The sequence below is a fragment of the Drosophila miranda genome, assembly GCF_003369915.1.
Source record: "Drosophila miranda strain MSH22 chromosome Y unlocalized genomic scaffold, D.miranda_PacBio2.1 Contig_Y1_pilon, whole genome shotgun sequence".
Classification (NCBI taxonomy): Eukaryota; Metazoa; Arthropoda; class Insecta; order Diptera; family Drosophilidae; genus Drosophila; species Drosophila miranda.
This window is the reverse complement of record NW_022881603.1, coordinates 52770414-52796410: the sequence shown is the minus strand read 5'-3', so window position 1 is coordinate 52796410 and position 25997 is coordinate 52770414. Positions and strand designations below refer to the sequence as shown.

General features: G+C 47.3%; 2 protein-coding genes and 3 long non-coding RNA genes across 6 annotated transcripts; 1 reads left to right on the top strand and 4 right to left on the bottom strand.

Annotated features, from left to right (window-relative positions):
* Positions 1-4649: 4649 nt before the first annotated feature.
* On the bottom strand, positions 4650-6283 carry LOC117189648. Its single transcript, XR_004473495.1, has 2 exons — positions 5958-6283; positions 4650-5899 (listed from the first exon to the last, which is right to left on the bottom strand). It is a non-coding gene; the product is annotated as an uncharacterized LOC117189648 (long non-coding RNA).
* Positions 6284-7805: 1522 nt separating this feature from the next.
* On the bottom strand, positions 7806-8283 carry LOC117189653. The gene is made up of 3 exons (XR_004473500.1): positions 8013-8283; positions 7903-7939; positions 7806-7844 (listed from the first exon to the last, which is right to left on the bottom strand). It is a non-coding gene; the product is annotated as an uncharacterized LOC117189653 (long non-coding RNA).
* Positions 8284-8828: 545 nt separating this feature from the next.
* On the bottom strand, positions 8829-10157 carry LOC117189640 (rho GTPase-activating protein 19-like). The gene is made up of 2 exons (XM_033394760.1): positions 10022-10157; positions 8829-9959 (listed from the first exon to the last, which is right to left on the bottom strand). The coding sequence occupies exons 1-2, from the start codon at positions 10062-10064 to the stop codon at positions 9346-9348; spliced, it is 657 nt and encodes a 218-aa protein (XP_033250651.1). The 5' UTR covers positions 10065-10157; the 3' UTR covers positions 8829-9345.
* Positions 10158-10299: 142 nt separating this feature from the next.
* LOC117189652 lies at positions 10300-11451 on the top strand. Its single transcript, XR_004473499.1, has 2 exons — positions 10300-10585; positions 10783-11451. It is a non-coding gene; the product is annotated as an uncharacterized LOC117189652 (long non-coding RNA).
* Positions 11452-24757: 13306 nt separating this feature from the next.
* Positions 24758-25729, bottom strand: LOC108164382. Of its 2 annotated transcripts, XR_004473492.1 has the most exons (3): positions 25526-25729; positions 25038-25456; positions 24758-24959 (listed from the first exon to the last, which is right to left on the bottom strand). XR_004473492.1 is itself a non-coding variant. In XM_033394766.1 (2 exons), the coding sequence occupies exons 1-2, from the start codon at positions 25351-25353 to the stop codon at positions 24937-24939; spliced, it is 339 nt and encodes a 112-aa protein (XP_033250657.1). In that variant the 5' UTR covers positions 25354-25499; the 3' UTR covers positions 24758-24936. The 2 variants fall into 2 exon arrangements, 1 of the variants encoding a protein (XP_033250657.1); XM_033394766.1 differs by lacking the exon at positions 25526-25729 and having other exon boundaries at positions 25038-25499.
* Positions 25730-25997: the final 268 nt, after the last annotated feature.

The window sequence follows — 25997 nt, the reverse complement described above, 5'->3', positions numbered from 1 at the left end:
CTCGTTGCCATCTTCATCTGATTGCATCAGGACACCACCCACTCCTGTGTGACTCGCATCACAATGGATTTCAAAGGGAATGGTAAAATCGGGACTGTGCAACACAGGAGCGTTACACATCTGTGATTTTAAGGAATCGAACGCGTTCTGTGCTTCATCAGTCCATTCAAATTTTCGCTTGCTCTTAAGTGTATCTGAGATGGGCGCTGCGATACCCGCATAATTTTTAATGAATTTGTGGTACCAACCAGTGAGACCCAAGAACCTGCGGACTTGTTTCACGGATCGGGGGACCGGAAACTCTTGCCTATAACATGGCCTAGGTATTTGACCTCCTTTAGGCAAAATTTGGACTTCTCCACGTTAATGGTCAGACCGGCTTCGCGTAATCGGGCGGACAGGACAGTGAGAACTTGAATATGCTGCTCAAATGATTCAGATATCACCAACAAGTCGTCTAGATAAATAAATATCTCATTTCGTAGAGATGGCGGTATCACTTTATCCATCAACTTGGACATCGTTTGGGGTGCATTACACAACCCAAAGGGCATGACCGTGTACTGATACAACGGGCGCCCTGGGATTGTAAACGCCGTTTTTTCACGCGCGCTTGCTTCCAGCGGAATTTGCCAATAGGCATCCTTCAAATCGATGCTTGAGATGAACTCAGCTCGAGGAAGCCGACTGAGAATGCCATCGATCAATGGCATGGGATAAGCGTTCTTAACAGTGACTTCGTTAAGTTTCCGACTGTCGATGCATAATCGCACCTTTCCAGGTTTACGAACGAGGACCACGGGTGACGACCATGCGCTATCTGATTCTTCGATAGCTCCAAGGGCTAACATTCGGTCTACCTCTACGTACATCAGCCTTTCTACGGCTGGAGACACGGCATAATGTCGTTGTTTTATTGCCTTAGCGTTGCCCACTTCAATTTCGTGCGACAGCCAGCCCGTTTTTCCCAGACCTTGCTTCGCAAAAGAGGGAAATAAGTTGACCGTCTCTGCTAACTGAGCTTGCTGCTGCTTCGACAAACACACATGTAACGTACTATCGAATGTTAAGCCTGACAACTCTGGACTGGATGATTTATGGGCTAGAAAAGCAGGTAACAAATTAAAACGAGACCAAAAGTCTATGCCTAGATATAGGTCTTGCGCCAAGGATGGGACTACAAACAGTTTCAATACTTTCTTCTGGCCTTGAAAACCCACTTCGGTGGTGACCTTGCCAATTATTGGCTGGCTCTGCCCATCCGCCGTGCGTACTGCTGCTCTCACAGGCTTGATCGGGTTCGGATTCTGAACCAGGTCGGCCGCAAACTTCCCACCTATGCAACTTATGGATGCGCCGGTATCCATCAGTCCACTGAGCGTCCTTCCCAGTACGGTGACTTCCGCATAGGGTCGCCAGTCCTTGGACGTATTAACAACTGACGCCAATACGTTAGAGCGCTCGTTTTTGCCAGTTTGCCGATATTGGAGCAATCGCTTTCGAGATCGAGTTGGTAGTTGAATTCTCTCCCCACTTGGGGTTAAAATACAAGTGTGTGACGGCATGTCTGGGAGTTTTTGTAAGTCCGGGAGTAATGGAACTGTCGAAACGTCCATTAATTGGTGTTCGTTGCTTTCGAACTGTTTGGTTTGCGTGCACCTGTCGATTGTGCACGGCTTGACGAGTTTTTTGGATCGTTGCACCTAGAGCACGACGGTTTATACGTATCCCGTTTGCCACAGCCGTAACAAAAGACGGTGCGATCACCGACGCAGTCTTGATACCGATGCCCCTGACAACCACAGTTCCAACAGGAAAGGGTTACTGCAGCGATATCTAGCGGTTCGGCTTCATCGACCTCATCGCCTTCCTGGTCTGTCTGCACCACAATTTCATGCACCTGTCGTCGTCTAGGAATACGCTTCGGCTCAGCGCTGCCCATAGGCTTAGCCACTGCTTGCAAAAAACGTTCGCGAGTACGCACTATGTTGCGCAATTGTGCTACTGACAGAATGGGAATGTATAAAATTTCATGTTGGATATCGGCCAAGAGATTCGACTTTAGCACTTCCAACAGCGACATTTCGGACATGGGGTTGACTAGTTTATCGGACAAGGTTACAATGGCTTCGTAAAATGTATCAAATAGTTCGTGCGGCTTCTGCTTTCGTTGCACTATTGCCGTACGAATTTCTAGGTCGGTACGCCCATCTCTAAATCGAGTTTTTAGGGATGTACTTAACTGCGGCCAGGTCACGGAGGGTACGCTTTTATGGTAACGCCAAAACCACTCGCTAGCACTGGCTTCAAATAAATAAATGGCGTTTCTGGCCACTATGTCGAGATTACCCTCTAAGGTCTGTTTGGTTAACGCTTCTATCCGATATATGAAATCTTCCACCGACATGGACGAATTTCCGGAAAACCGCACCTTCCATCCTGCGATTATTTGTCCAATCCTATCGGGTCGTAGTCCCGCTATCTGTTGGGATCCCCATGGGGTTACCGAGACAGCAGAATCATTAGTCTGATTTATCGGGGCACCTACGGACTCTCGAGTTGGTATTTGGAACAACTGTTCGAAGGTTTGGTTTTCTCCACTAGGCTGTGAAGATCCAGCAGCTTGGTCATTCGGCGGCTGTACCGTTGGACTTGCCAAACGTTGGAATCCTATTTCCATAGTCTGAGTCATATGAGTCATGGCTTGAGACAACAACCCGATTTTACCCATAGCGTCCGTCAACGCCTGTGCCATTTGAGCCAAGCCTGGGCTTGCTTCATTCGCTGGCTCGCTACTCGGAACTGGCATGATTGGTACACCGACTTCAGTTGGACCAACAGAAGGTAAATTCTCAGTATTCGCAGCTGGAGCTGCTGTCACACGCTGTGATCTGGTTCTCATTAGAAGCTGAGAAGACTCTACATTCGAGGCGGATGCCTGCGCTACGGCTAATTCCTCCGCTAAGCTAGGAGCGGATGATTGTAAGGGCTTGTTGCACGCCGGGCACACGGTCTTTGCACCTCTTCTCGTATTAAAACAAACTAAATGAAATACGTGGTTACAACTTGTTCTTAAAAGCTGTGTCCGATATTCTACCTGTCTTACGCAAATACAGCAGATAATATCGGAATGGTCGTTTGGATCAATCTCGTCAAAACTCCCATTTAATGACATCCTATCCTAATTTGACTAATATATGATTTTCTGTTCTACTCTTGATTATTAACTTTTAACGATCGATATATCTACTCTGTATCCACAAAATTCGGAAACCATGCACCCTTCGTCTAATAGGAATGTGTCCCCCACTGACTCTGGTGATATTATTAACGATCGACAATCATTACAATGAGTCATCGGATGAACTGGGACCGTTCGGTAGTTCTACACCACTGACGGATATCCGAGCAATCCGCAACCCTGACAAACCGATGTCCCTCTACTTATACTGTAGGTCGCAAAAACACAAAAAGTTCTGGATCGCGGACCACCAAATTGTCCAGAACCGCAGTACAGCAGAGGCATTCCACCTACGTCTGTCAAACACAAAAGAAACGGAACAACAATAGAAAAACTGAAGAAGAAGACATAGTTTATGCTGACCCAGGAAATATACCATCTCCGATTCTGTTGCCTTCGTTCGCGGGCAGGCCGTAGCTCTAAGCCACTGACTAACCTGATCCAGGCCAAAACGGCAGACAATGATCAGCAACGGTATGGACAAGTTCCTCCCCCAAACAACACGCTCCCACCTTTGTGGGTAGGCAGTAGAGATAATCCACTTTGAAACCTAATCCGACAGAAAAATTGGAACGCGCAATTTAGCAGAGTGGCCTATCCGGCCAGATACTACAGGTTCGTTACTATGCCTAGTAAGTTGATTAACCTCGAGCGCGGGGCTTTAAGTTCTTTTAGAAACTGCTACGCAATCCAGCTACTCGAAGTCAATCCCCCAGATAATGCACGACCATGCATATCTCTTGGGAATTAATGGATAAAGGAATAAGTCTTATGAGACTGCCTTGAGATGCAGCTCGCATTGGTGTTGATGACTTTATACAAATTTTCTTGGTCGGGGCATGCCGAAGAAGGGCCCCACGTTGGGCGCCAAAATTCTTATATGTGTATAATTCTAAAAAAAACGTTCTTAAAACCCTGCCATAAAATCGGAACAGACTTTTCGAACCCATTTCCATTTAAAATTTGTCTTTACCTGTAGCATACAACGTACAGGTTCTAGGAGCTGATATTAGCTAAACGGGAGTAGGAAGTACGCGCTGGCTTCGGCTTTTGTCTCTGGTCGGCGAGGTGTGGGCATGGAGGATATTTTACTACCCATTTAGAGCTCTGGCAAATGGTCGAGATAAGAATTTATATAAAAAATTAAATCGCGTACGAGTAGGGAAAGGATACTAGGAAACGGGATACCGGGGGTCAAAGGGACAGATCAGCATGGATACGTAAACGAAGAAGATCACCGGTCAGATCTTTGTCGGCTGCGGTATCGCCCATTGGCGAGAACGCCCACCCTACCATGATCCTTCAGGGCCACCTATTAACAATCAGGATCCCTCCAACAAAGACTGCGGTGGGTCACATCTCCGTCAGACGAGGTTGCATGGTTCCGATATAAGATATTTAGCCTTGGTTCATTTCCAAACTAACTTTATTTAAGCAATCCATAGTTCTTCATTTAAATTCCTATAAAACCTAACGCTAATAGAATTTAGTCTCTAATATAATCCTGCTATTCGATATTGTCTTACATTTATAGAGTATTACTATACAGCATATACTGGGGAAAGAATATCATAGGGGCGAGGTAGGGTATAATGATCTTAAATCTATAAAAATGATTAGTAGTAGGTATATATAAATGCACGAGCTAGGTTATGTGTTCATCATAGGAACAAGAAAACTTCAAACTTCATTACGTAAACTTGGTCAGTGCCAAAACCAGACAAAAATAGGGTATATGGAAAATCGCTTAAAGGCATGAGTAATATGTGTATAAAACCGTGATCATGGTTGAAGACCAACGAATAGTCACCGCACATTCATTCTTTTCAGATGGCTTACTTGGTTCAGGATAATCACTTACGATACGATTAATAGCTTCGACTCCCACGCAGAAAGATCTTTCGTTGTGTGTTGGATGAGATGATTTGATGGGTGGAGGAGTATGATGATGTGTGTGATTGTGATGAGTATCTGCATAGATGATGAGATGAATGCGTGGAAACCAAAATCAAAAAACTGTAAAAATAATTGGTATTAATACACTACTCATTTGTTCAAGTTCGATTTAGCCCATGGATAGGAATTCCCTTTTTGTTTATACCGGATTTAATTGGCTGTTGCAAATTTTTTCCGTACCAAAAGAACGTAGTTAAACAGAAAGCGGATAAAAAAAACAGGGTTTCGCATATCGGGTCTAATGTCGAAAGAAAGATAGAAAATATAACTAAATCCGAGGCGGGGTCGATGCTTCCCGGCTGGAGACCGAGTTCCTACTCGAGGTCTGAAGGTGGCACACGATTGTACCGGGCGCCGGAAAATTCTGCTGCTTCCGATGCCAAGGGTCAATGACCGCGGTCCATCTGCGGCGTGAGGTTAGGTACACCCGCACACTTGATGGCTCGTGGGGCGACTGGTGTATTTGAAGAGTCAGTCAGATCATCCCCATGGGTCGAACGGGTCCCGGCGACGCTTGCAGAGCCCACCGATCGGGTTTACTGGAGGAGCAAGTCCATGCTCTCGGCTACCGCCTCATCCGAATGTCAAACGGTGGGGGTTTAACCGGTGGTACGGGCACGTGGCCAATAGAGGTCTCCGGGACTAACCAATCCGTAACTTCTAGACCAGCGTTTCAATACGTAGATACTAGTGGTGCTAATCCTACGCGGAAAGAACAGAACATTTTTCAACGGGTCGCTGTAGCTGGGTGGATAATTACCTCAACAGAATTGCACCACTGTTTTGAAAAATTTTAGTACACTGTGGGCGCTCGTTTTCCAAATGGTCGAACGGCTGCCCCAGTATTGGCAATATATAACTGGCGCGTCGACTCAAATTAAATGATCACTTTGAGCCGCACTTGGCACTTGCACTAGGCTTTGACTTTGGCTTGACCTTGGTTTAGCGAACTGGGTCAGCTCTACAAGACTTCTTTTTCCACTGCCGGTCACTCTGACGGTCACGAGGAGAAAAAGAAAGAGGCTGGGACGGCTAAGTACAGCAACCCACGTTTTTTTCACACTTTCTATGGTCTTCTTCTGTTATACAGAATCCAGACACAGCAATATTTAATAAAATATAGTGCATGGCAGAAAAAGTGCATATCAAAGCGTTGCCGCTTGGTCGCAAAACAGCTGTTGATAAGCTTTATCAAAGCTCAAAAGATCTTCAACTCGAATTTTTTTTTTTCGGCCTAGTTTTATGCTGTAATTTTGGGAGTTAGCCGTGGGTAATTAAAATACAAGAAGGCACGACAAGCGTCGAATATTACAATTCCCATAATTCCCCTTGACACGTGGTATTACTAAAAATACCACTCAAATACTAGACTTTGACCGATAACACACCAAAAAAGCCAATTCAAATTCAAATTGCATTTATCAATGCCCAGTGTGTTATCGGCCGCCAACTTCGGCCATTACGCCTCACCCACCCCCCCCCCCCCCACCCATTTAAAACGCCACCAAAGACCAAATGAGGCTGAGCAGGAACAAAATATACACTGCCAACCATCGAAACTCTGCCAAATGCCCCAACAAAGCCATTTCAACCGCCCACATGATGCTATGCGGTCGACTCTTCGGAGCGTCTCGCGCCCGGATCGTAAGATCCGGAAGTTTACAGTATCCGGGCGGTTATACGGGAGCAGGCATTTATCCCCCTTCCCATCCCATCCCCTTACAACAGAGCAGCCACTACAAACAGCACAAACATAAGACACTAGCCACTAATCAACAACAACGCGAAACACGCAGCCACTAAAACAAACGGCCACTACAATTTTCCATTGCCTACTTATCGGTGCTGCTGCCCTCGGACCACTTTCATCTCACTCAATATTGGGGTGAGTGAAAGTGGAACCGGGGGTGAGAGCACCGGTAAGTGACGATCGGCGATCGGGTCTTTCGAGTTGAGGGGTAGAGTGTGTGAGTTGGCGGACATGTGAGAGTTCCACCATGAACCTCGTCCGCCACTCTCATCTCGTCCACCCGCTTGAGAGGTTGTGATCGTCGGACGCATATTAATTGAACCATCGCCGACGCCATTAAAATAAAGTGACATTGCAAGTTTGTTTGTTCGTTGCCATCATCGTTGCCCGTGTCGTTTGTCGTTTTGACTGTTTGTCGTTTATCGTTTGCCGTGTCATTTGTGCTCTGGTGCCAAAAAAATGAAGACAGTGAAGGCCAGATGACGCCAAGCCAAGCCAGGCAGCAGCCATTTTGTGTCGCCCCCCCCCCCCCTCACCATTCGCCGCTGTACATGACCATTCCAAACGCGGAAAAGTGCTCCTCGCCAATCCACCACGCCCCAGCCCTTCCTTCACCCCACTCACTACTATCTCCGACAAGCTTTAGTTCCTGTGCTCTTCTCGCCAATTAAACAAAAACCAACAATACCACTAACAAGCCATTACAAACATCACAAACTAAAAGAGAAAAGAGCTCTTCTCGCCAATTAAAAATCAACACCACTAACAAGCCATTACAAACATCACAAACATCACAAACTAAAAGAGCCTGCAAATAAAATACAATCAAAATCAGACAAAACAGAAATAAACTAACTTACCAAATTCAACGCAAACCTCTAAATAAATTAATTTAGCCTGCAAATAAAATGTAGCTAAAATTAGCCAAAGGAAAAGCGCAAATAGACTTACTTACCAAACTCAACGCAAACCTCCCAATGGACCAATCGAACCTGTAAATAGAAAATAATTAAAATCAGTCAAATCAAAGGTTAAAAATCCAATAAATATAACAACACAAATTACCTAACTGGATTCCTGACACTTGATCACCAAACCTACAAAACATAAACCTGAAAATAAAATAATATTAAAATCAGCCAGGAGTTTCATATCATCCACAGAAAGAAGCATATGCGCCGCCGTTCTTCTTAGAGTTGCATCGGTTGGATTCGGCCAGGAAAAGAGGGACGAGGCGATGCCGCGCTTGCGTTGCCGATGCTTGGAGGTCTCCCTGTCGTCCATACCTCCGTTTCGCACCGGATGAGGGGTCAAGGAGCGGCGTTACAAAATTTTTATGCCTAAGTCAAAAAAAAAGAAAACACAAGCCAATCTTAACTTTGTTTACAAAAGCCAGTAATCGATAACTGTATAGTATTTTTCTGTATCTTTTTTATCAATGTTACCGTAATGTTAAAAAATACCTAAATGTTAAAAAAATTGTAAATGTTTCCATAAATAATGTTATATGTTGCCAATAGTAATAAGAACATTAATAAAGAAAGCTTCAGGTAACTCTAAAGTGCCCTGAGCCAGTCAAACCATTAAAAAAGGAGGAGCATCGAACGGGCAGTGGACACATTCAACCAGGTGGCAGCGAAGGGGAGCGGCTGGCCTGCTGGTAATCGTCTATCGTTTGATATGGGTTGAACATTTCAAGTGTTCCACTGGGGAGAATCCGCTTTGCACCCGGTTCCTTGTTTTGTGTTAATGCAATGGAGGTGTTTTTCCCTAGATAACATTCTATTTTGTTTCAAGTATGGCACTGCACATACACACAAGCCATGGTTCGACGATAATTTACAGATAATTTCCACTCATCATATCCTCAGAATGGATTAGTGCTTTGGGTACATTCAAGTCTTTATTACGTCGCATACAAAAGTGTTTACAGTTTCAGTTTAGCCGCATTTATGGCATAGCTGCAGGATGATCGAAATGGTGTTATATAACGAAACGGCTGGGTGCAGTGATCCATATGGATTTCTACTTCTTACGCTCTGCCTCCTCCATGGCGCGCATCATTTTGGCATCATGCTTCTCGTGATGCTCCCTTATGGCACGCTGGAGCTCCTCGCGATGACCTGCAGCGCTGTGCCTGAAAGGAGCGAGTGGAATCAATGAGCTGTGTCCCAAAGGAACGCAACGGAGTGGAGACAATGTGCTACCTTGTCCGTTTTGCTTGTTAAACTGCTTGATGAGGCGACGCTTCTTGGAGGACTCCGGAAGGCTCTGAATGTGCGCGTACAGCTGCGCCAGTGCAGTGTCCGTGTAATTGCTGTTGTTTGCCGCTACCGTGGCGGCACGATCTACAAAAGTGTACACCGTGTTGAGCGTCGAGTCGTCCGAGATGGATTCTTCAAGGGTTTGCTCCGGTGACATGGTTTTTTTTGCGTTTGCGCTCAAGAAAGTACGCCCGAATATCGGTGGCTAGCTTTCCGGGAACTTCGAAGATTTCCAGACCCTGCTGAATCATGTAGGACACAATGCTGGACAACTTCTTCGCCGTATAGTGGAGCGCCTCAGGCGGCATTTGCCTGGGGCAAATCAGGTGCGGTGTAAACAGGATGGCCAAATTCTCCGCGGACATCTTGTTGCTCTCCTCACGCGCTGCCACCGAATGGAGCATTTTAATAATGTGCTGCAGTAACTCGCGATGCTCTTCGGGGAGCAGGAGAAGGAGCAGCTGCACCGAGTTGAGAAGATGTTGTTGGCGCTCTGCGGTAGCCGCCACCTGACCCCCCATTAATGCCTGGCTAAGCGGCGCTATCTGAAGATGTGCTGGATAGTGGGCGTCTGTAAGCAAAGGCTCTGGCAGCTCGGCCAGAAAGCGCTTAAAAACAGTGGCACAGTCGGGAGCCGAGAATCCTGTCAGTTCCAAATCCAAGGGCTGGTCGTGCTGTATGTGCATTCGTAGCTCGTTCTGCCTGGAAACGGCTCCTGTCTTGCGAAATAGTCCCTCCTGGGTGAGATCTGCAGAATAGCATTTCCGCATTTAGAATAATTCAATTTTCCGGACTATCCCTGTCACTTACTCTTCTCCAGCATAAGAAACTCTTTGAGCTCCTCCAGGTGCATCAGAAAGCCTGCATCAATTTGTTGCTGCAGCGTTTCAGTGGGACTGTTTCCCGCCGACTTCCTGCCTGCCCCAGCCGTGCAGCCTGTGGCAGGTCCGCGATTCTTCTTGGAGAGGCGATTCTACTTCTTTATCTTGCCCTTATCTTCGTAGACGATTTCATGACACGGCATGTCGAACCTGCAACCCATAAATCGGTAAGCACTATATTTCGATGGGATGGCAGCGTCGCTCGTCGGTGTTTAGTTCCAGCTCGAAGGAGAGGTACATGCGCACCAGAGACTTGTATTTTTCATAATTGCTGTTGCGCATGCGTGTCGCTAGGTCGCGGTCATTAAATTCATTGATGTTGGCGTATTCCATGTCCATTGTTATACGCAAGGGCGTATACAGGGCGACAGCAGTAGCCAAAGCAACAAAACAACAGCACAGCACAAACGAAAAGGACTTCCGTAGATTCGAATCCCAGCACTCACACGCTCACTTTAACAAATATTACTTTTCTAAAAGTACAATATAGAAGGTTTGTGGCCTGACAGCATATTTGTTGATAGCTTTGCTGGTGGAATTTAATTGCGGAAAATTGGGCGAGACGCGCTGCAAAAATTGAAATATTGAACTGGCAGAGCTGTCACTAGCGTCCAAAGAACATTTTGTGCGAAAACGCCATGTCAATGTTAAAGAATTATAAGCTGTACACTAATGCTTCTTTATTTACAGCTGAAATTAGTTAATAAATCTCCTAAAGAACTCGAAATTACAAATTTCGGACCAGCCGATTGAGGCGCCAAACACATGGCGCCAAAGCTGGCCGATAAACCGGCTATATACTGTGGTAGGACCGATCCCTTGGACATGTTGTGTTCTGTTCTGTTCTCCGTGATGCAAAAAATGGAACTGAAACTGACACGCAGACCGTTATTTGGCTTGACAAATTGCCCTGCATGAGATAACCAAAGCGTCGACGCTGGCGTACAACTGGCACGCTGGCAGAGGGGGAAATACTTGAAGTTGGAGAGAGTCGTAAATCAGATTCTACAGTTTCCCTTTAGAACGGCGGCGGAGGCAGAGGTGTGGAAAGCGCGCTTTAACGTAAGCAAAAGTCCCCAAAAAGCAATCGGAATCTGAAACAGCTAATTAAATGACTGCTGATATGCCACCGCCACCTCCACCCACCCCCAATACACACACCCCGCCTATTGTTATAAGAACAATCAAGTGCCTCTATAACAATCCGTTCGCTGCCAGTCGGCTATCTGGAGCTACTGATTATACTTTTGCGCGGAACTTAGGCACTTTATATTTCATCTTGCTACGCTACGAAAATGGTATTTATTACACACAGATTGAATCAGTATCGGATCACCGCAAAATTATATATCTGCTATAGGAAACATCAGCCAGAACTATAATTTGTACTCGATCGTGCTTTAATATCACTATACGCTCATACATAAGTACCAAATATAGATGGTTGGGTATGTTGCGTGGGGAGCCCAACATCCATTTTGAAAGATACAGATTTATTGGTCATCTGACTTTAGGAGCACATGCATGCAGGATACTTCCAATTCTATAAATCCAATATATCTATGTGGAATTCCACTTACAAGAGTATTTCATTTTCGGCGTAAGGCTTCATTTCCGGGGCATTTTTCTATTTATTGCATCGAGTGAAAGTAGATAATAGCATTACCTACCAAAATAATTGAATGGGCGTAAATCGCCTGGAGAGCTTCTAATCTGGCTCTTAACACACATCATCGTACTCATCACGCCGAAAACACATGTAGGTAGGTTTCTAAACTGTGACAAAATTCCTATTCCAACGGTCACATGGCAGTCAAGTTATCAGGAAAGTGGCGTCCTCATTGATGTTGATCGTTTGGATTTGAATTTGTATACGCGTGTGGAGGAGCATCGAACGGGCAGTGGACACATTCAACCAGCAGCATCCACACAGCCATCACCACGACCAACTGCAAATACGCACCATGACGCCGCAGCCATATCGGACTCCGAATCCGATATGGACTGTGAAGCAATTGACGACGAGGATGACGACGAATGGACCGACCACGATCCATTCGACGATCTGGAGGGTCTGGGCCAAGTGTGGAGGGCCCAAATCGCCAGCGCACGCGAAAGCATGCGTTCGGGCGGCGCCTATTGATGTGCCCAATCGGCGATTCAGAGACAGCCACTGCAACAAAGAAAAACAGTCAATACACGACAATACGAAAAACTGCCAAAACACACGAAATCCACACGTACCTGCCAATACACAGACAGAGCTGCCCCTCCAACAGCTGCCTCGCCACCAACACTGACAATTTCCTGCCAAATGGGCGGAAAAGGAGGCCTCTTTTGATGACGCTGCCACCACACCATCACAATGACGTCACGCCATTTCAAACATACAGCTGCCATTCCAACGACGACGCAGATGCTGGCGCCTGTTGCCGCTCCACTGGGTCACACACCTCTCTCATGCCAATTATGTGAGGGCGGGATGGCCTGGTGTTGAGCCGCCGGACGCCAGCAAATCCTGCAAACGAAGAAGGAGAATCAGGAGAGAGGCTGCCAATAAATACATATACTCACCTGCAAACGTCTCTCACGCCAACACCAACCAGACAAGGGTCGCCAGCAACAGCATCCAAACGCCGACAAGTACCTGCAAATAAACACAAATTAAAATCACACGCCAAAGCAAACACCTCCTCAACTGGGTGGCCGGACCAGCAGCCACTCAAAACGCCATTACAAACCGACGATGAACGTGGCCGAGGAGGCCAGGCCAATCCAACTGACAGCGCATCCTGGGTGGCCGGACCAGCAGCCACTCGGATGCGGCCAACAATTAAAATCGACAACGTATCCTGGTGGCCGGACCAGTTCGCCACTTGGATGCGGCCAATAAAACAATTCGTTGGCATCACACACCGATGTCAATGCCACTCCATCCCACGATCGCATCTCGGGTGGCCGGACCAGTGCCACTCGGTCTGCTGCACCAAACCAACAGACAGATGCAACGTGGGCGGCCGGACCAGAGCCGCTTGCCATCAACAGCACCATCATTGCCCACGATGCACGCTTCGTTGTAGTTGTCCTCCTGTTAGAAATAAAATAAATATAATTAATATGTTTATATGTTGTAAATGTATGTCAATTATCGTTTATTTTACCTTGTCTGCATCAATGTTCTTGTTGTAGATGTCAATCCTGTTGTTTCTGTAGTTTTTGCATGTCCGTAGATAGTTTGTCCACAGTTGTAGTTACTTGCCTGTGATATTAGGAATAAGTTTTTGTAAATTAATGTAGTTTTTTCTGTAGTTAATTGTAAATTTTCGTAGTTTTCTAATTAGTTTTACCTTCTTACTCTTCTTCCCAACCTATTTGCCATTCCCATAATTCCCCTTGACACGTGGTATTACCAAAATACCACGCAAATACCAGACATTGACCGATAACACACAAAAAAGACAATTCAAATTTAAAATGCATTTATCAATGCCCAGTGTGTTATCGGTCGCAACTTCGGCAATTATGCCCAGCCAATCCCACACCCACCCCACCCACCCACTTCAAAGCAACTAAATGCCAAATGCGGTTGTGCAGGAGCAAAATTAACACTGCCAACCATCGCCACTCTGCCAAACGCCCCAATAAAGCCATTTCAACCGCCCACAAGATGCTATGCGGTCGACTCTTCGGAGCGTCTCGCGCCCGGATCGTAAGATCCGGAAGTTTAAAGTATCCGGGCGGTTATACGGGAGCAGGCAATTTTCCCCCTTCCCATCCCATCCCACGACAACAGAGCAGCCAATACACACGGAACAGAGAACATGAGACATGAGCCATTGACAAGCAACAACACACGCAGCCACTAAATCAGGAAAGCCATTAAATTTCCATTGCCTACTTATCGGTGCTGCTGCCCTCGGACTACTTTCATCTCACTCAATATTGGGGTGAGTGAAAGTGGAACAGGGGGTGAGAGCACCGGTAAATGACGATCGGCGGTCGGGACTTTCGAGTTGAGGGGAAGAGTATGGGAGTTGGCGGACATGTGAGTGTTCCACCATGAACCTCGTCCGCCACTCTCATCTCGTCCACCCGCTCGAGAGGTTGTGATCGTCGGACGTGCCATAACCGTTTCGTGTCGTGTCGCTTTTGATTGTTCTGTGCCGTGTCGCCATTGACGTTTTTTTTTGTGTTGCCCTGTTCTTTTTGTGGTGTCTGTTGTGTGCCGTGCCGTGCCGCCCTTCCTCCACCACACCCATTACTATCTATGACAAACTTTTGTTCCCGTGCACGTCACAAACCAAAAAAAAGTGATCTACGCCCCCTTTCCTGTCGCTCGACCTCATTGGTGGATCTGACAAGTGACATGCCATCAACTTCAGCTGCCGCTGCAGCCAAGTTGATGCAGGCTCCGTCCGCTGCACTGTTAACCAAGCCATTGCTAGCCCCCCCGCTGCCATGCCAACCAGAGCCTCTGCTGCAGCTGCCTGTGCTGCCAAAGCCACCGCCCCTACTCGCGTAGCTGCCGCCGCAGCTAAACGCCCCCAGCTGCTACAGTTCCTACTACTGCTAGTGCTGCTCGTGTAGCTGCCCACGCCGCTCAACGTTCTCCAGTTTCTACTGGTGCCCTTGCAGCACCTGTGCAGAGCCAGCCGACTCTGTGCGAGATCCTCAAGGAGCAGCGGGAGAAACTGGCAATGGAAAGGAAAGCAACTGCCAAGCTGATGGCAGAGTATGAGGCCCGGAACAAGAAGCGGACGACCACCTTGGGCTCGCCGATTATAAAGGCGTCGGCCAAGAAGATTAAGCGGACAGCAATCACCAAGGAGAAGCCTGACTCTAGCCAGAGGAATATCACGAACTACTTCGATATACTCTCGGATTCTGACTACGTAGCAAATGACGACATGGATGTTGACACTGACTGCAGCGAGGGAGAGACGGAAGCCGAGGAACCTGTTCCCACAAACAGGCCCTCTACTTCTAACACCACCCCCCCGCCTGCCACTACCACTGCGCACGCACCCAATGCTGCTGCTACTGCTGACGCCAGAATTGTGCGTCCAGCCCCTATATACATTCCCAATGTCTGTGAAATCGTTCCCCTGCTCCAATGCATTGACAATGCCATTGGCGCAGGCACATATGACACTAAGACTGCCAACAATGGATCTCTTAAAGTCATGTGCCATACAATAGATGGCTATAGGGCCCTAATTCGGCTCTTATCTGAGGGGGAAGGTGTGGATTACCATACGTTTCGCCTGCGAAGCGAAAGGGGTATGCGTATCGTCATACGTCACCTGCACCGCTCCACACCCACAGACTGGGTGCGCGAACAGCTCGGAAGACTTGGATACAAGGTGAGGCATATTGCCAATATACTTAAACGATATACAAAGGAGCCATTGGACCTATTCGAGGTCGAGCTTGAGCCCCAGGAGAATAACAGCAGTATTTATGAGCTAACGGCAATTTGCAGCCAACGGATCAAGGTCGAGAAGCCCATACGCGCGCCAGGCGTTCCCCAGTGCCACAAGTGCCAGATGTTTGGGCACTCCAAGAACTACTGCAACCGAGCAGTCATATGCCTGAAGTGTGGGGAGAAGCATGACCCCAAGGACTGCCACAAAAAGCGGTAGGATGTGCCGAAATGCGCCAACTGTAATGGTCCCCATGTTGCCAGCTACCGTGGCTGCATCAAATACAAAGAGTACTGCAACAGAAGGAATAACGGATTAGAAAAGAACAACAGGATGTTGAGTAAACTTTCAATGCCTACCTTACCCGCCGCTCAGGGTTTGCGGCGTCCCCGCCAGCCACCCGTCATGAACCAGCAGGGCTTTCCAGCACTGCAGCAGCCGGGCCGCCGGCGATCGCAGCTCAGATGAGCAGCTATGCCGATGCACTCCGCACAAGGCAGCCAGCGAGTCATTCCCAGCCTCTTCCAGGGAGGCAAGTATGGCAGTCAGTGCCACCCACAGCGACCACAACTGGATTTCAGCCCACTGTGAGCAATCAGAGCGTCCGTCCTAGCGATGAACTCAGCCAGAAACTGGACTACCTCATCACACTGCTGACACAGGAGCGGATCCAGAATGCGGCCGCCGCTGCTGAATCTACCCAGAAACTGGAAGGGAAGATAGATGTACTAATTGCACAGATGACTAAGCTGACAGATTGCCTATATGCTAGCATCCAGGCTAATTCTTGTGCCAGTAATGTATAATACCAGCACTAATTACTCCAATTGACAAGCAATAGCTCTGGCTGCCCCGGACCAGTGGGCAGAGGAGAAACGAAAACAAACAAAACAAATAGAAGTCAAGATATAGAATTAGAAAAATATGTTGTAGCATACAACGTATAGCGATACGCTATCATAACGAGCTGATCTTATTGTAGCGACCAGAGGAGCACGCGCTGGTTCCGGCTTCTATTTGTCGTCGGCAAGGGGGGGGGGGGGGGTGAGGATTTACCACTGTGCTACCTGCTCGCATTGGATACCTATAATAATATTGATTTCGCGTGCTGTTTTCCTCCCTAACACATGATCGATCGGACTGGACATACAGAAAAGAAATTACCAAGAGTGACAAGCTATGCACACATAGAGGTTGCTCTGCAAAGAAAACAGAACATGCTGAAGTACGGGTTGCGCTGCTGAGTAGCTGTAGGTGCAGCAGCGTTTTGCCCACCCTACCTTGACCATCTGGGCCGCAAAGCCATATTAGTGGCCGATGATCCCTAAAACCCCCAGACTCACTTCATTTCCATAATCCACTCGGCATGGCGCCCTAAAATAATTTAGTTCACTATCGATTTCATTTTAAAACTTATTTATTGTTTCACACAGGGGCATTTCCCTACACTATTTAAACTCCCAATTGACTCAAAAAACTAATTTAGCGAACAACAGAATTCGATAATATTTCAGGTTGGAAATTAAACAAATACTAATAATAATTAAAATAGAAGAATTATAAATAAATAGAAAAATACCAAAAAAAAGAATGAATATAATATAATATTAATATAATTATATAAGTATATAATATAAAATAAACAGTATATGTATATAAGAGATAGCCGCTAAACTGGCATACAAATTTAAAAGAGCATTTATGCCAACAACAAAAAAACCCACGGTTACTGTTCTTGCTATCTCTTCCGGCATGTGGATCTGCCCAACTGTTTTACCTCTCCCCTTCCTTCTTTCCTATACCTCTCCTTCTCTCACGCTCATGTATGCATTTTATTTAGAGTAAAGCAATATTCTTTTACTTACGTGCCATCCATCTCCAAAAGCGCTTTTGTCGAAGACGATCCGCTTGCTGTAATTGCTGTAAATGTAATTTTATTGGGAGAGCAAAGCAACAAAAAGAGAAAAGAAGAGAAAGAACAAGGCGCGCAGAGGCTTTCGGGGACTGCTTTTTTTTCTTTGCTTTTGTGCATTGATATTGTATTTCTTTTCCCTTATGCCTTTCTTTTCTTTGGTCTCCACATAGGGCTAGCCCTTACGGTTTAAGGGAAAAGAAAAGCAAGACTGAATTAACGGCGCTGCACTGCCGAAAGGGGAGCAAGGTATTTGTATTCGTACTCACTAAGACTTTGCCTACTGGCTCATGGGTATAATTTTGATCTGGGTTTTTATTCCCTCTACTTTTTTTTCCCACTAAGCCAGGTCGGCCGAGGGCAAGATATTTACGCAAAAAAAAATTGGGGCAAAAAAAAAATGTTCGATATTCCGCTTTAGTTTCGCAGCTTCCCGGCGCCGACGATGCTGCTGATGCACTGAGTCGGATCCACAGCTGGAGCGGCGGACTCTTCTCTGCCTTGTGCTTCTCTGCGCCAGCGGCGAATTCGATCGGTTCTTGTGCTTTTTTTCGGGAGCGCAGTCTCTTCTCTTCCCTTTCTATGGCCAGCTGGTTGTGGCTGTGGCCGGCTCGGTCATCGATCCCAATTATCTTTTTCCGCTATTCTCCCTTGGAAATCAGCTTGGCACAAAGTGCCAATTCGCTATGTGGCGATTGGCACTCTTGTTATATTAACTTGCATATGGCCGTCCGAAACAAAAAAAAAGAGACCACTTTCGGATGCCTTGCCTCCGGCGTGGGGTCAGAATGGAACGCCCCCTTAGGTTAGGTAGAGACGGCCGCCAAGCTCGCTCGGAGCCCAGCACACTTAGGCCGGTTTCGGCCCGTTGTGATAACGCCCCCTTAATGGGGTGGCAAATTTCTTTTCGATTTCTTTATGGTATAATTTGAAAGCAACACGATTCCTCTTTTTTTATTTTTTTTTTCTTTGATTTGGCACTGGCGCGAGGTTTAGTTTTGTTTTTCCGCTCTTTCCACCAAAAACACTACCTTCTGAAGTGGGGCCCAAAATCGAAAAAGAGCGACCGTAGCTGGACTTGCATCCACGAACCCTCCTAACAGCGAAAGTGCCAACCACCATTTCCCTCGAGTTAACATAACCGCTGCCTGCTTTCTGCCGAGTCCGACCGTCTGCCCAAAAAGTACCCGCCGATCACGAGCAATAGGGGCGCTAAACGCAATTACGATATTCCCTGGATTTAAAATTTTTTATTAGTTTTTTGTTTTTCCGTTCTTTTACTTCTTTTTCTGTTGTTGTAGTAATACTTTTGTAGCTGGTTCAAGCGTCACTACAATGTACATATATAATCTCCCTTTTCTGCCAATGTAAGGCAACCATAATGTTTCCCCTTAGTCGATAATTTAAATTTAAACTTAATTTATAGCCAAGAGTATTATGCTTTAGCTCTACCCACTCCCTCTCCGCCCTCTGGCAAACGGACTGCTGCCAAAGTGGAGAGATTCCCTCAGAATTATGATTGCGCCGGCAGCACTGCCGGCAGAGGAGAATTCGTGCTGTAAAAAAGCACTGTATTTGTTGCCTACGGCTGCTAACAGCAGCTCTTAGGCGGCTATTTACAGACCATCTATAATAAGCAACAGCCCTAATACATTGTACTTAATATGCTAATATAAGTATCGGTACAATAAAGACCCCATAGCGTAACGTAACACTGGCTCCCCTAACCTGCTGGATCAGGCGAAGGCGCGAGCTGGGTTACGTTGCGCTATGCTAGTTACGTATCGCCGCCGCTGCATACGACACACAAATGCCGCCAAACATGCACACACGCACTTATGACAAAAAGAGAGATGCTTGCTCTCTCCCGCCGAAACAAAACACAAACACGAACAGCAAACCAAACGAAGCTACCCTGACCTACGCCAATACCAAAACAAAAACGAGGGGGAACGTTGTGAGTTGCTGCGGACACCGCAACTCTACAGTTATACCCGATACTAAGTCAGTATAACTCTCCTCCGGCAGACGCCGCTAATATTAAACGACACGACAAAGAGTGCGTGGATATCAAATTTGGTTGCTCTGGCTCTTATAGGTTCTGAGATCCTTGAACTCATATTTAGCAATTGACAAAACCGACCATGAAACCTGTGTGTTAGAGAGAGACAGAGCGAGAAAGAATGAAATTGTTTTCTTGATTCTGGCTATAATCATTATTCAATCTGGTTCAGATTTTGCACTGTAGAAGATATGGTCATCCAGCTGGCCACGCGACCCAGCTCAGTGCCATCGGTGCCAGGAGTTTGGCCACACAAAAAAACTATTGCAGACGGCCATTCAAGTGCATGAAATGCGCAGGAGATCACCCCTCAACAGCATGCAGGAAACCCAGGCAGGAGGATCCTAAATGCGCCAATTGTAGCGGCAAGAACGTGAGCTGCTACAAGGGATGTGCCGCCTACAAAAAGGCTCGTAGCCAGCTAAGGGCAAACCGGCTCATCGGTGAGCAGCAGAGGCAGCAGTATCAACAGCAACGCCAGCAGCCACAGCAGCAAACCGAGCAGCAACGCCCACAACAGAAACGCAACAAACATCAGCGTACGCAGCAGCAGCAGCAGCAGCATCAGCAGCAGTCACAGCAGACGCAACGACAGGGCCGCCAACAACAACAACAGCAGCTAGCAACAAACAGCGGCAGCGGCAGGCCGTCGTACAGCCGGGTAGTACGTAGCGGAATTGCTGAGCAGGAGCAGCAGCAGCAGCAGCAACAGCCACGAGCGGACAATCATCAACAGCAGAATCGCCGACCACAGAAACAGCAACAGCAGCAGCCATATGTCCGCACTGTTGAGCAGCAACAGCCATCACAAAGGAAGCGGCCACAGCAGCAGCAGCAGCATCAGCGGCAGCAGCGCGCAAGAGTTGTACAAGGGGCCAAAGCAGCACCAGCACCAACACCAATAGCAGCAGCAACGCCCAACACACGCAGGCCCTTGTATAGCCGAGGTGCTCAAGCCAATCCGGCCGAAAACCATTTGGCCAAGGTCCAGCAGAAGTTGAGGGATGAGCAGCAGCAGCACCACCACCAGCATCAACAAGAACAGCAAACAACTCTCCCCGCAAATTTCCAGTCCCATGCCCAAAAAGAAAATACAGAATTTCTCTCAAGACTTGAGGCCAAAATTGATAGTCTATTTTCTGCAATTGTCAATGTTCGGGCCAGCCGCTGAAGAATAACCGTAACTTTAACATTATTATTGTATGAGCAGAGAGAGCCGCCTATGTTGTAAAACGTTGACGTTCTGCAGAGCTGCTGCGCTCTCCCGCTAAAGGGGCTCTCTGCCGCCGCCACTTCGGCAACTACTTTGATCTGCTGCCGCCACTTCGGCAATCACTTTCATCTAACGCCGTCGTCTATAGTTTAGTTCTATGCTAACCCCTCTGCGCATTGGTTGCATATCGATCTCGCATAAAGTTTATCTGGCAATAGCAAGCAATCGGCTTCCGCTAAGCCACCAAGATTAAATACGAATTATAAAGTTTAACCCGAAATCTCTTTTCATTTTTGAAACACATAGGTGCTTGGCACCTCAAACAGTCAAATTAATAAATATCAATTCAAATAAAACAAGCAAAACAACAAATAGCACTTCACCAAACTCTTTGGATATGGTCCTGTCTTCCGCCAATGACGCTTTCTATGTTTAGTCCAGTCCTGAATAGCCTGTCAACCAAAACGTCAATCCAGTCCAGTCCAGTTGCCAGAACGGCAACTCTTTTAAAATTGCCTTCTGGAACGCGTGTGGTGTGACAAACAAGCTGAACGAGGTCGAAGTTTTCCTGAAAAGGTGAAAAATACAATTAATGATGGTCATCGAAACACGCACAAGGGCCGTCTGTGCGAGCGGATTCCACACTTACACTGCACAAAATCCGGCAAACGGTCGTAGAGGGGGTGTAGCCATCCTGGTCCGGGACGATGTCCCCCACTCTGCTCTGCAGCCAATTTCAAAGCCATTCATCCAAAGTGCACCTGTCATCGTCTTCACTGAAAAGAAAAATAAAAAGGGAATTATTTTTGCGCCGATCTACTGTCCGCCTGTATTCAAGTGGGCGTCTGCCCATTTACTGGATTGATAAGACATTTTGAAGAACTCTGCGTCGAAGAAACTGCATCCGGCTTCCTTGTATGCGGTGACTGGAACGCGAAGCATATGTGGTGGGGAAATGTCCGTGGATGCGCCAGAGGGAAAGCGCTGATGGAGGCTGTACACACCAACAACGGCTGCAATTTGCTGGCCACCGGTGGTGCCACACACTATCCCTACGACAAAAAAAAAGAGACCATCAGCGATTGACTTTGGAATCTACAAAGGAATTCACGACGCTCACCTGAGTATCCGTTCAAGCTCGGATTTGGACTCTGATCACTTGCTGCTCAGGGTGGAGTTGACGATCGGCAGCGGTGGACGTAGACATCCTACGCCCACAGCCAGGAAACATCTGCTCCCAGCACGTGCCAATATCAGCCTGTTTCAAAAGTCGCTGGAACGGTTGATCAATCTCAACACCGAGATTAGAATAGCGCAGGACATTGATGACGTCGTTGACTTGTTTTTTGACAATATACGGGTAGCAGCAGCAGCAGCAACAACACAACATCAACAGCAGCATCCAAACTCACATCGAAGATGGCCACAGCAGCGACAGCATCAACATCAGCAGCGGTCACAGCAACATCACCGGCACCATCACCTTAAGCTGGACGAGGCTACTAGCGAGCTGCTTTCCAACAAACAGCAGTGCAAGAGGATCTGGCTGGCGACTCGCACCATCGAAGCCAGACGAAACTACAGGGCGGCGCAAAATCGTCTTAATAAGGGGCTCACAATCCTGAAAAACAAAAATATCAACAAACTGTTCACAGGGATTGACAACAAAGACCGCTATCAAATGCAGAAACTTTGGAAACTGACCAGCACAATCAAAAGACAGCCGCAGCCAAACTGGCCACTGAGGCTGCCAACTATGACTGGAGGCAAGGCAAGTGTCTCGTGGACAAAGTCAACAGCCGAGACAGCCGATGCCTTTGCTACTCACCTGGAGGAGAGATTCAGCCCGATACTATCCAATTCAGATGAAGAGCGGACCGCAATCAACAGAGAGCGTGAGCAGTCAAAACGGCAGAAGCAGCTACAACCAGACCAGGAAATCAGGATTCCCTTCAGACCAGTCACACTGCCTGAGCTGATGCAGATTGTTGATGCATTGGAGCTGTCCAAATCAACTGGGGGCGACAAAATCAATAACAAACTGATTAAAAATTTGCCAAAAAAAGCGCTATTATATTTAATATTAATTTATAACTCCATTTTCAGACTGGGCCACTTTCCAAGTCAGTGGAAACATGCCCAGATTAAAATGATTTTAAAGCCGGGCAAAAACACAGCCGACATGTGTTCCTACCGGCCAATCAGTCTATTATCGGCCTTTCAAAGATCTTTGAAAAATTGCTGATGGCGAGATTGTTTGAGGTGGAGAATTTTGCCAAGGCCGTACCCAATTACCAATTTGGATTTCGGCGGGAGCATGGCACTGAGCAGCAGCTGGCTCGAGTCACACAATATATCCTCAAGGCGTATGAGAAAAAACAAGTTTGCTCGGCAATTTTTCTGGACATATCCGAAGCTTTTGACCGAGTATGGCATGAAGGGCTGCTGTACAAGTTGATGAAGCTGTGCCTTTAAATTTGTACTGCATTCTGGAGAGCTACCTGGCTGAACGCACTTTTTGCGTGAGCTGCGGAGACGATGATCTGTCAAGAATCGGAAAAATATTAGCTGGAGTCCCGCAGGGTAGTGTACTTGGGCCAATACTATACACGATCTATGCCTCGGACATGCCCATGCCTCACCTCATCCCTGACAGCACTGGCTTCCATCCAGAACGGGAATCAAAGCTGCTGTCCCCGTATGCCGACGACACGGTGATAATGAGCGCATCTGCAATCCCAAATGTGGCAGTCAAAAATAACCAGCGGTACCTACAACACTTCTCTATATGGGCCAAGAAGTGGTGCATTAACATAAATGCAAAAAAAACCGGACATGTAATATTCACACTGAGGACAATTAGATCAACGGACTTAAGGCAAACGCCGACTATAAATGGACAGGCTGTGCCACTTGACAAATCACACACATATCTGGGCATAAAATTGGACAAAAAACTCACCCTAAGCTCACACATCACGAGGCTCTGCACAAAACTCCGATCAAGAGCGGCCAAACTGGAGTGGCTTGCTGGCCCAAAAAGCCGGCTGCCTAACGAAATCAAGGCTATCGTCATCAAGCAGCTCATCATGCCCATTTGGCAATATGGTCTTCCGGTTTGGGGCGCACTTACATCCGATTCCCAGCTGCGACGGGTGCAAAGCCTACAAAATAAAATCATTAGACGGGCAATGAAGGCGACAAGGTTCACCAGGAACGATGCCATAAGGCAGACTCACAATCTAGACACAATTGACGAAGTGTTCCATGCGGCAAGTGGGCGCTTCGCCAACTCCTTGGCTTGCCATGTCAATCCGGAGGCTCGGAAACTATTACTGCAGCCGTATGAGCCACAGCGATTGCAGAGGCCACGATATCTGCAACAGCTGCTCCAACACTTCCGCCCGCTGCAGCCTCAAAATCAGGATCGGAGCAGCCATCAACAACAACATCCAGATCCGTATCGAAGAGGAGGAGCTGAAAAGAAAGAGACAGGAGGAATCAGACGCCAGGCAATTAAGAAGAATCCAACAACAAAATATCATCAATCCGAACCCCGAAAGGTTCAACGGTTCGATGATAAATTGCTTCAGGAAACGATACCTCAGCGGCCAAACTCCCCGAGAAAGAATAGTGGCTCTTATCTTTGGCCAGCCACTATCTGTCCAAAGGATAATCCTGCCAGATTACGAGGGGGATCCCGATCCAGTGACGCAGCAGCATACCCAGCAGCAGACTCAGCAACAGACGCAGCAGCAGACTCAGCAACAGATGCAGCAGCAGACGCAGCAGCAGACGCAGCAGCGGACCCAGCAGCAGACACAGCAGCGGACCCAGCAGCAGACACAGCAAATTCTGTCGAGCAGCAACCTGCAGATGTCACATCATCGTTGCCAGACACAGGCTGCAAGCAGCAGCTCACGCACCCTGGACGACAGCCATCGACGCAATCCGCAAGAGGCACTTCTGGACCACGGACTGGAGCAAGTCCGACGGCGCCTTGAACGGGTGGTCGACGACGACGACGACGACGTCCAAATCATCACCGATGACGACGACGACGACGTCCAAATCATCACCGATGTCCAATCCATCTCAGATGACGACGACCACAACAACGACGATGATGCCGGCCGGCACATTGCACACACCGCCACAGTCACTCCGCACTTTGGTGCAGCAAGGCGCCGATTATTGGGACGCCGCAATCCGGCCGCAGCAAGTCCAATGTTCCTTAGGTGGACATTGTCGTTGTACCTGGTAAATGTAAAAATGACATTAAAATTTGCAAAATTATCCCCTCCACAGAGCAATATAAAACGGCACAAAATTCACCTGAAGCGTGTACAAACACGCTTGCGACACCGGGCGACACCCCTAGTTGCTCCTCTGATCCTTCCTCATGGGCGTCACCACGGCATCCGGCCTCCAGAAGGGCTCCGCGGACGAGAGTCATCACGGCTGCTGGTTGGCCATGAATGCAAATTTGGACACGCTTGCGCTGCACACATGGCGCATCCGAATCCACGCAGGGGTGGTTTTCCTGCACTTCATGGCTGCTGGCAACCATCGCCACACAAATTTGGCCGAATCCCGGGCCACCTGGAGGACCACGGCGATCGCTCCATCCACTCTGCACGGCGCTGTGCATTGTCCACGTCTCCTGCCGCACCTTACACACGCGCTCATCCAGCGCCGTACGGTTGCGCACCGTGCCAAACACACTGCTCCAGACGACGACGATGATCCAGTACCTGCAAATAGAAATAAAATATAATTAAATTAGATTAAAATGTAAATAATTGTTCAAATATTGTCAATACTTATCTGTTTGTGACCACTTGCTGATTTATGTACGTTAATCCTGTGATTGACACATAAGGGCTGCCAGACCATTAGTTTCATGCTATAATGTTAATGTTAATGTAATGCTAATGTCAATGTAATGTTAATGTTAACAGCCCGCCAATTTTAAAATCGCATTATTGTTGTAAGTTAAGCTTAAATGTAAATTGCCATGTCCTAGGTAATAAGAAAAGCTGGAAATAAACTCCGTCTGTAGCAAATCTGGCGGGCGAGTGTGCGCAACTTGGTCGTGCACTCGCATTAAATTACATTACAAAAAAAAACAAAAACAACCAAACAACTCACACAAGCATCATAGAGAGCGACGCTTGCGCTCTCTCAGCATCCAAACCCTCGGCGCAAAAACAAAACGAAGGCGCGTCACTTCAAGCCCCAAAGCGTTTGCCGCCAAACATGCACACACGCACTTGTGACAAAAAGAGAGATGCT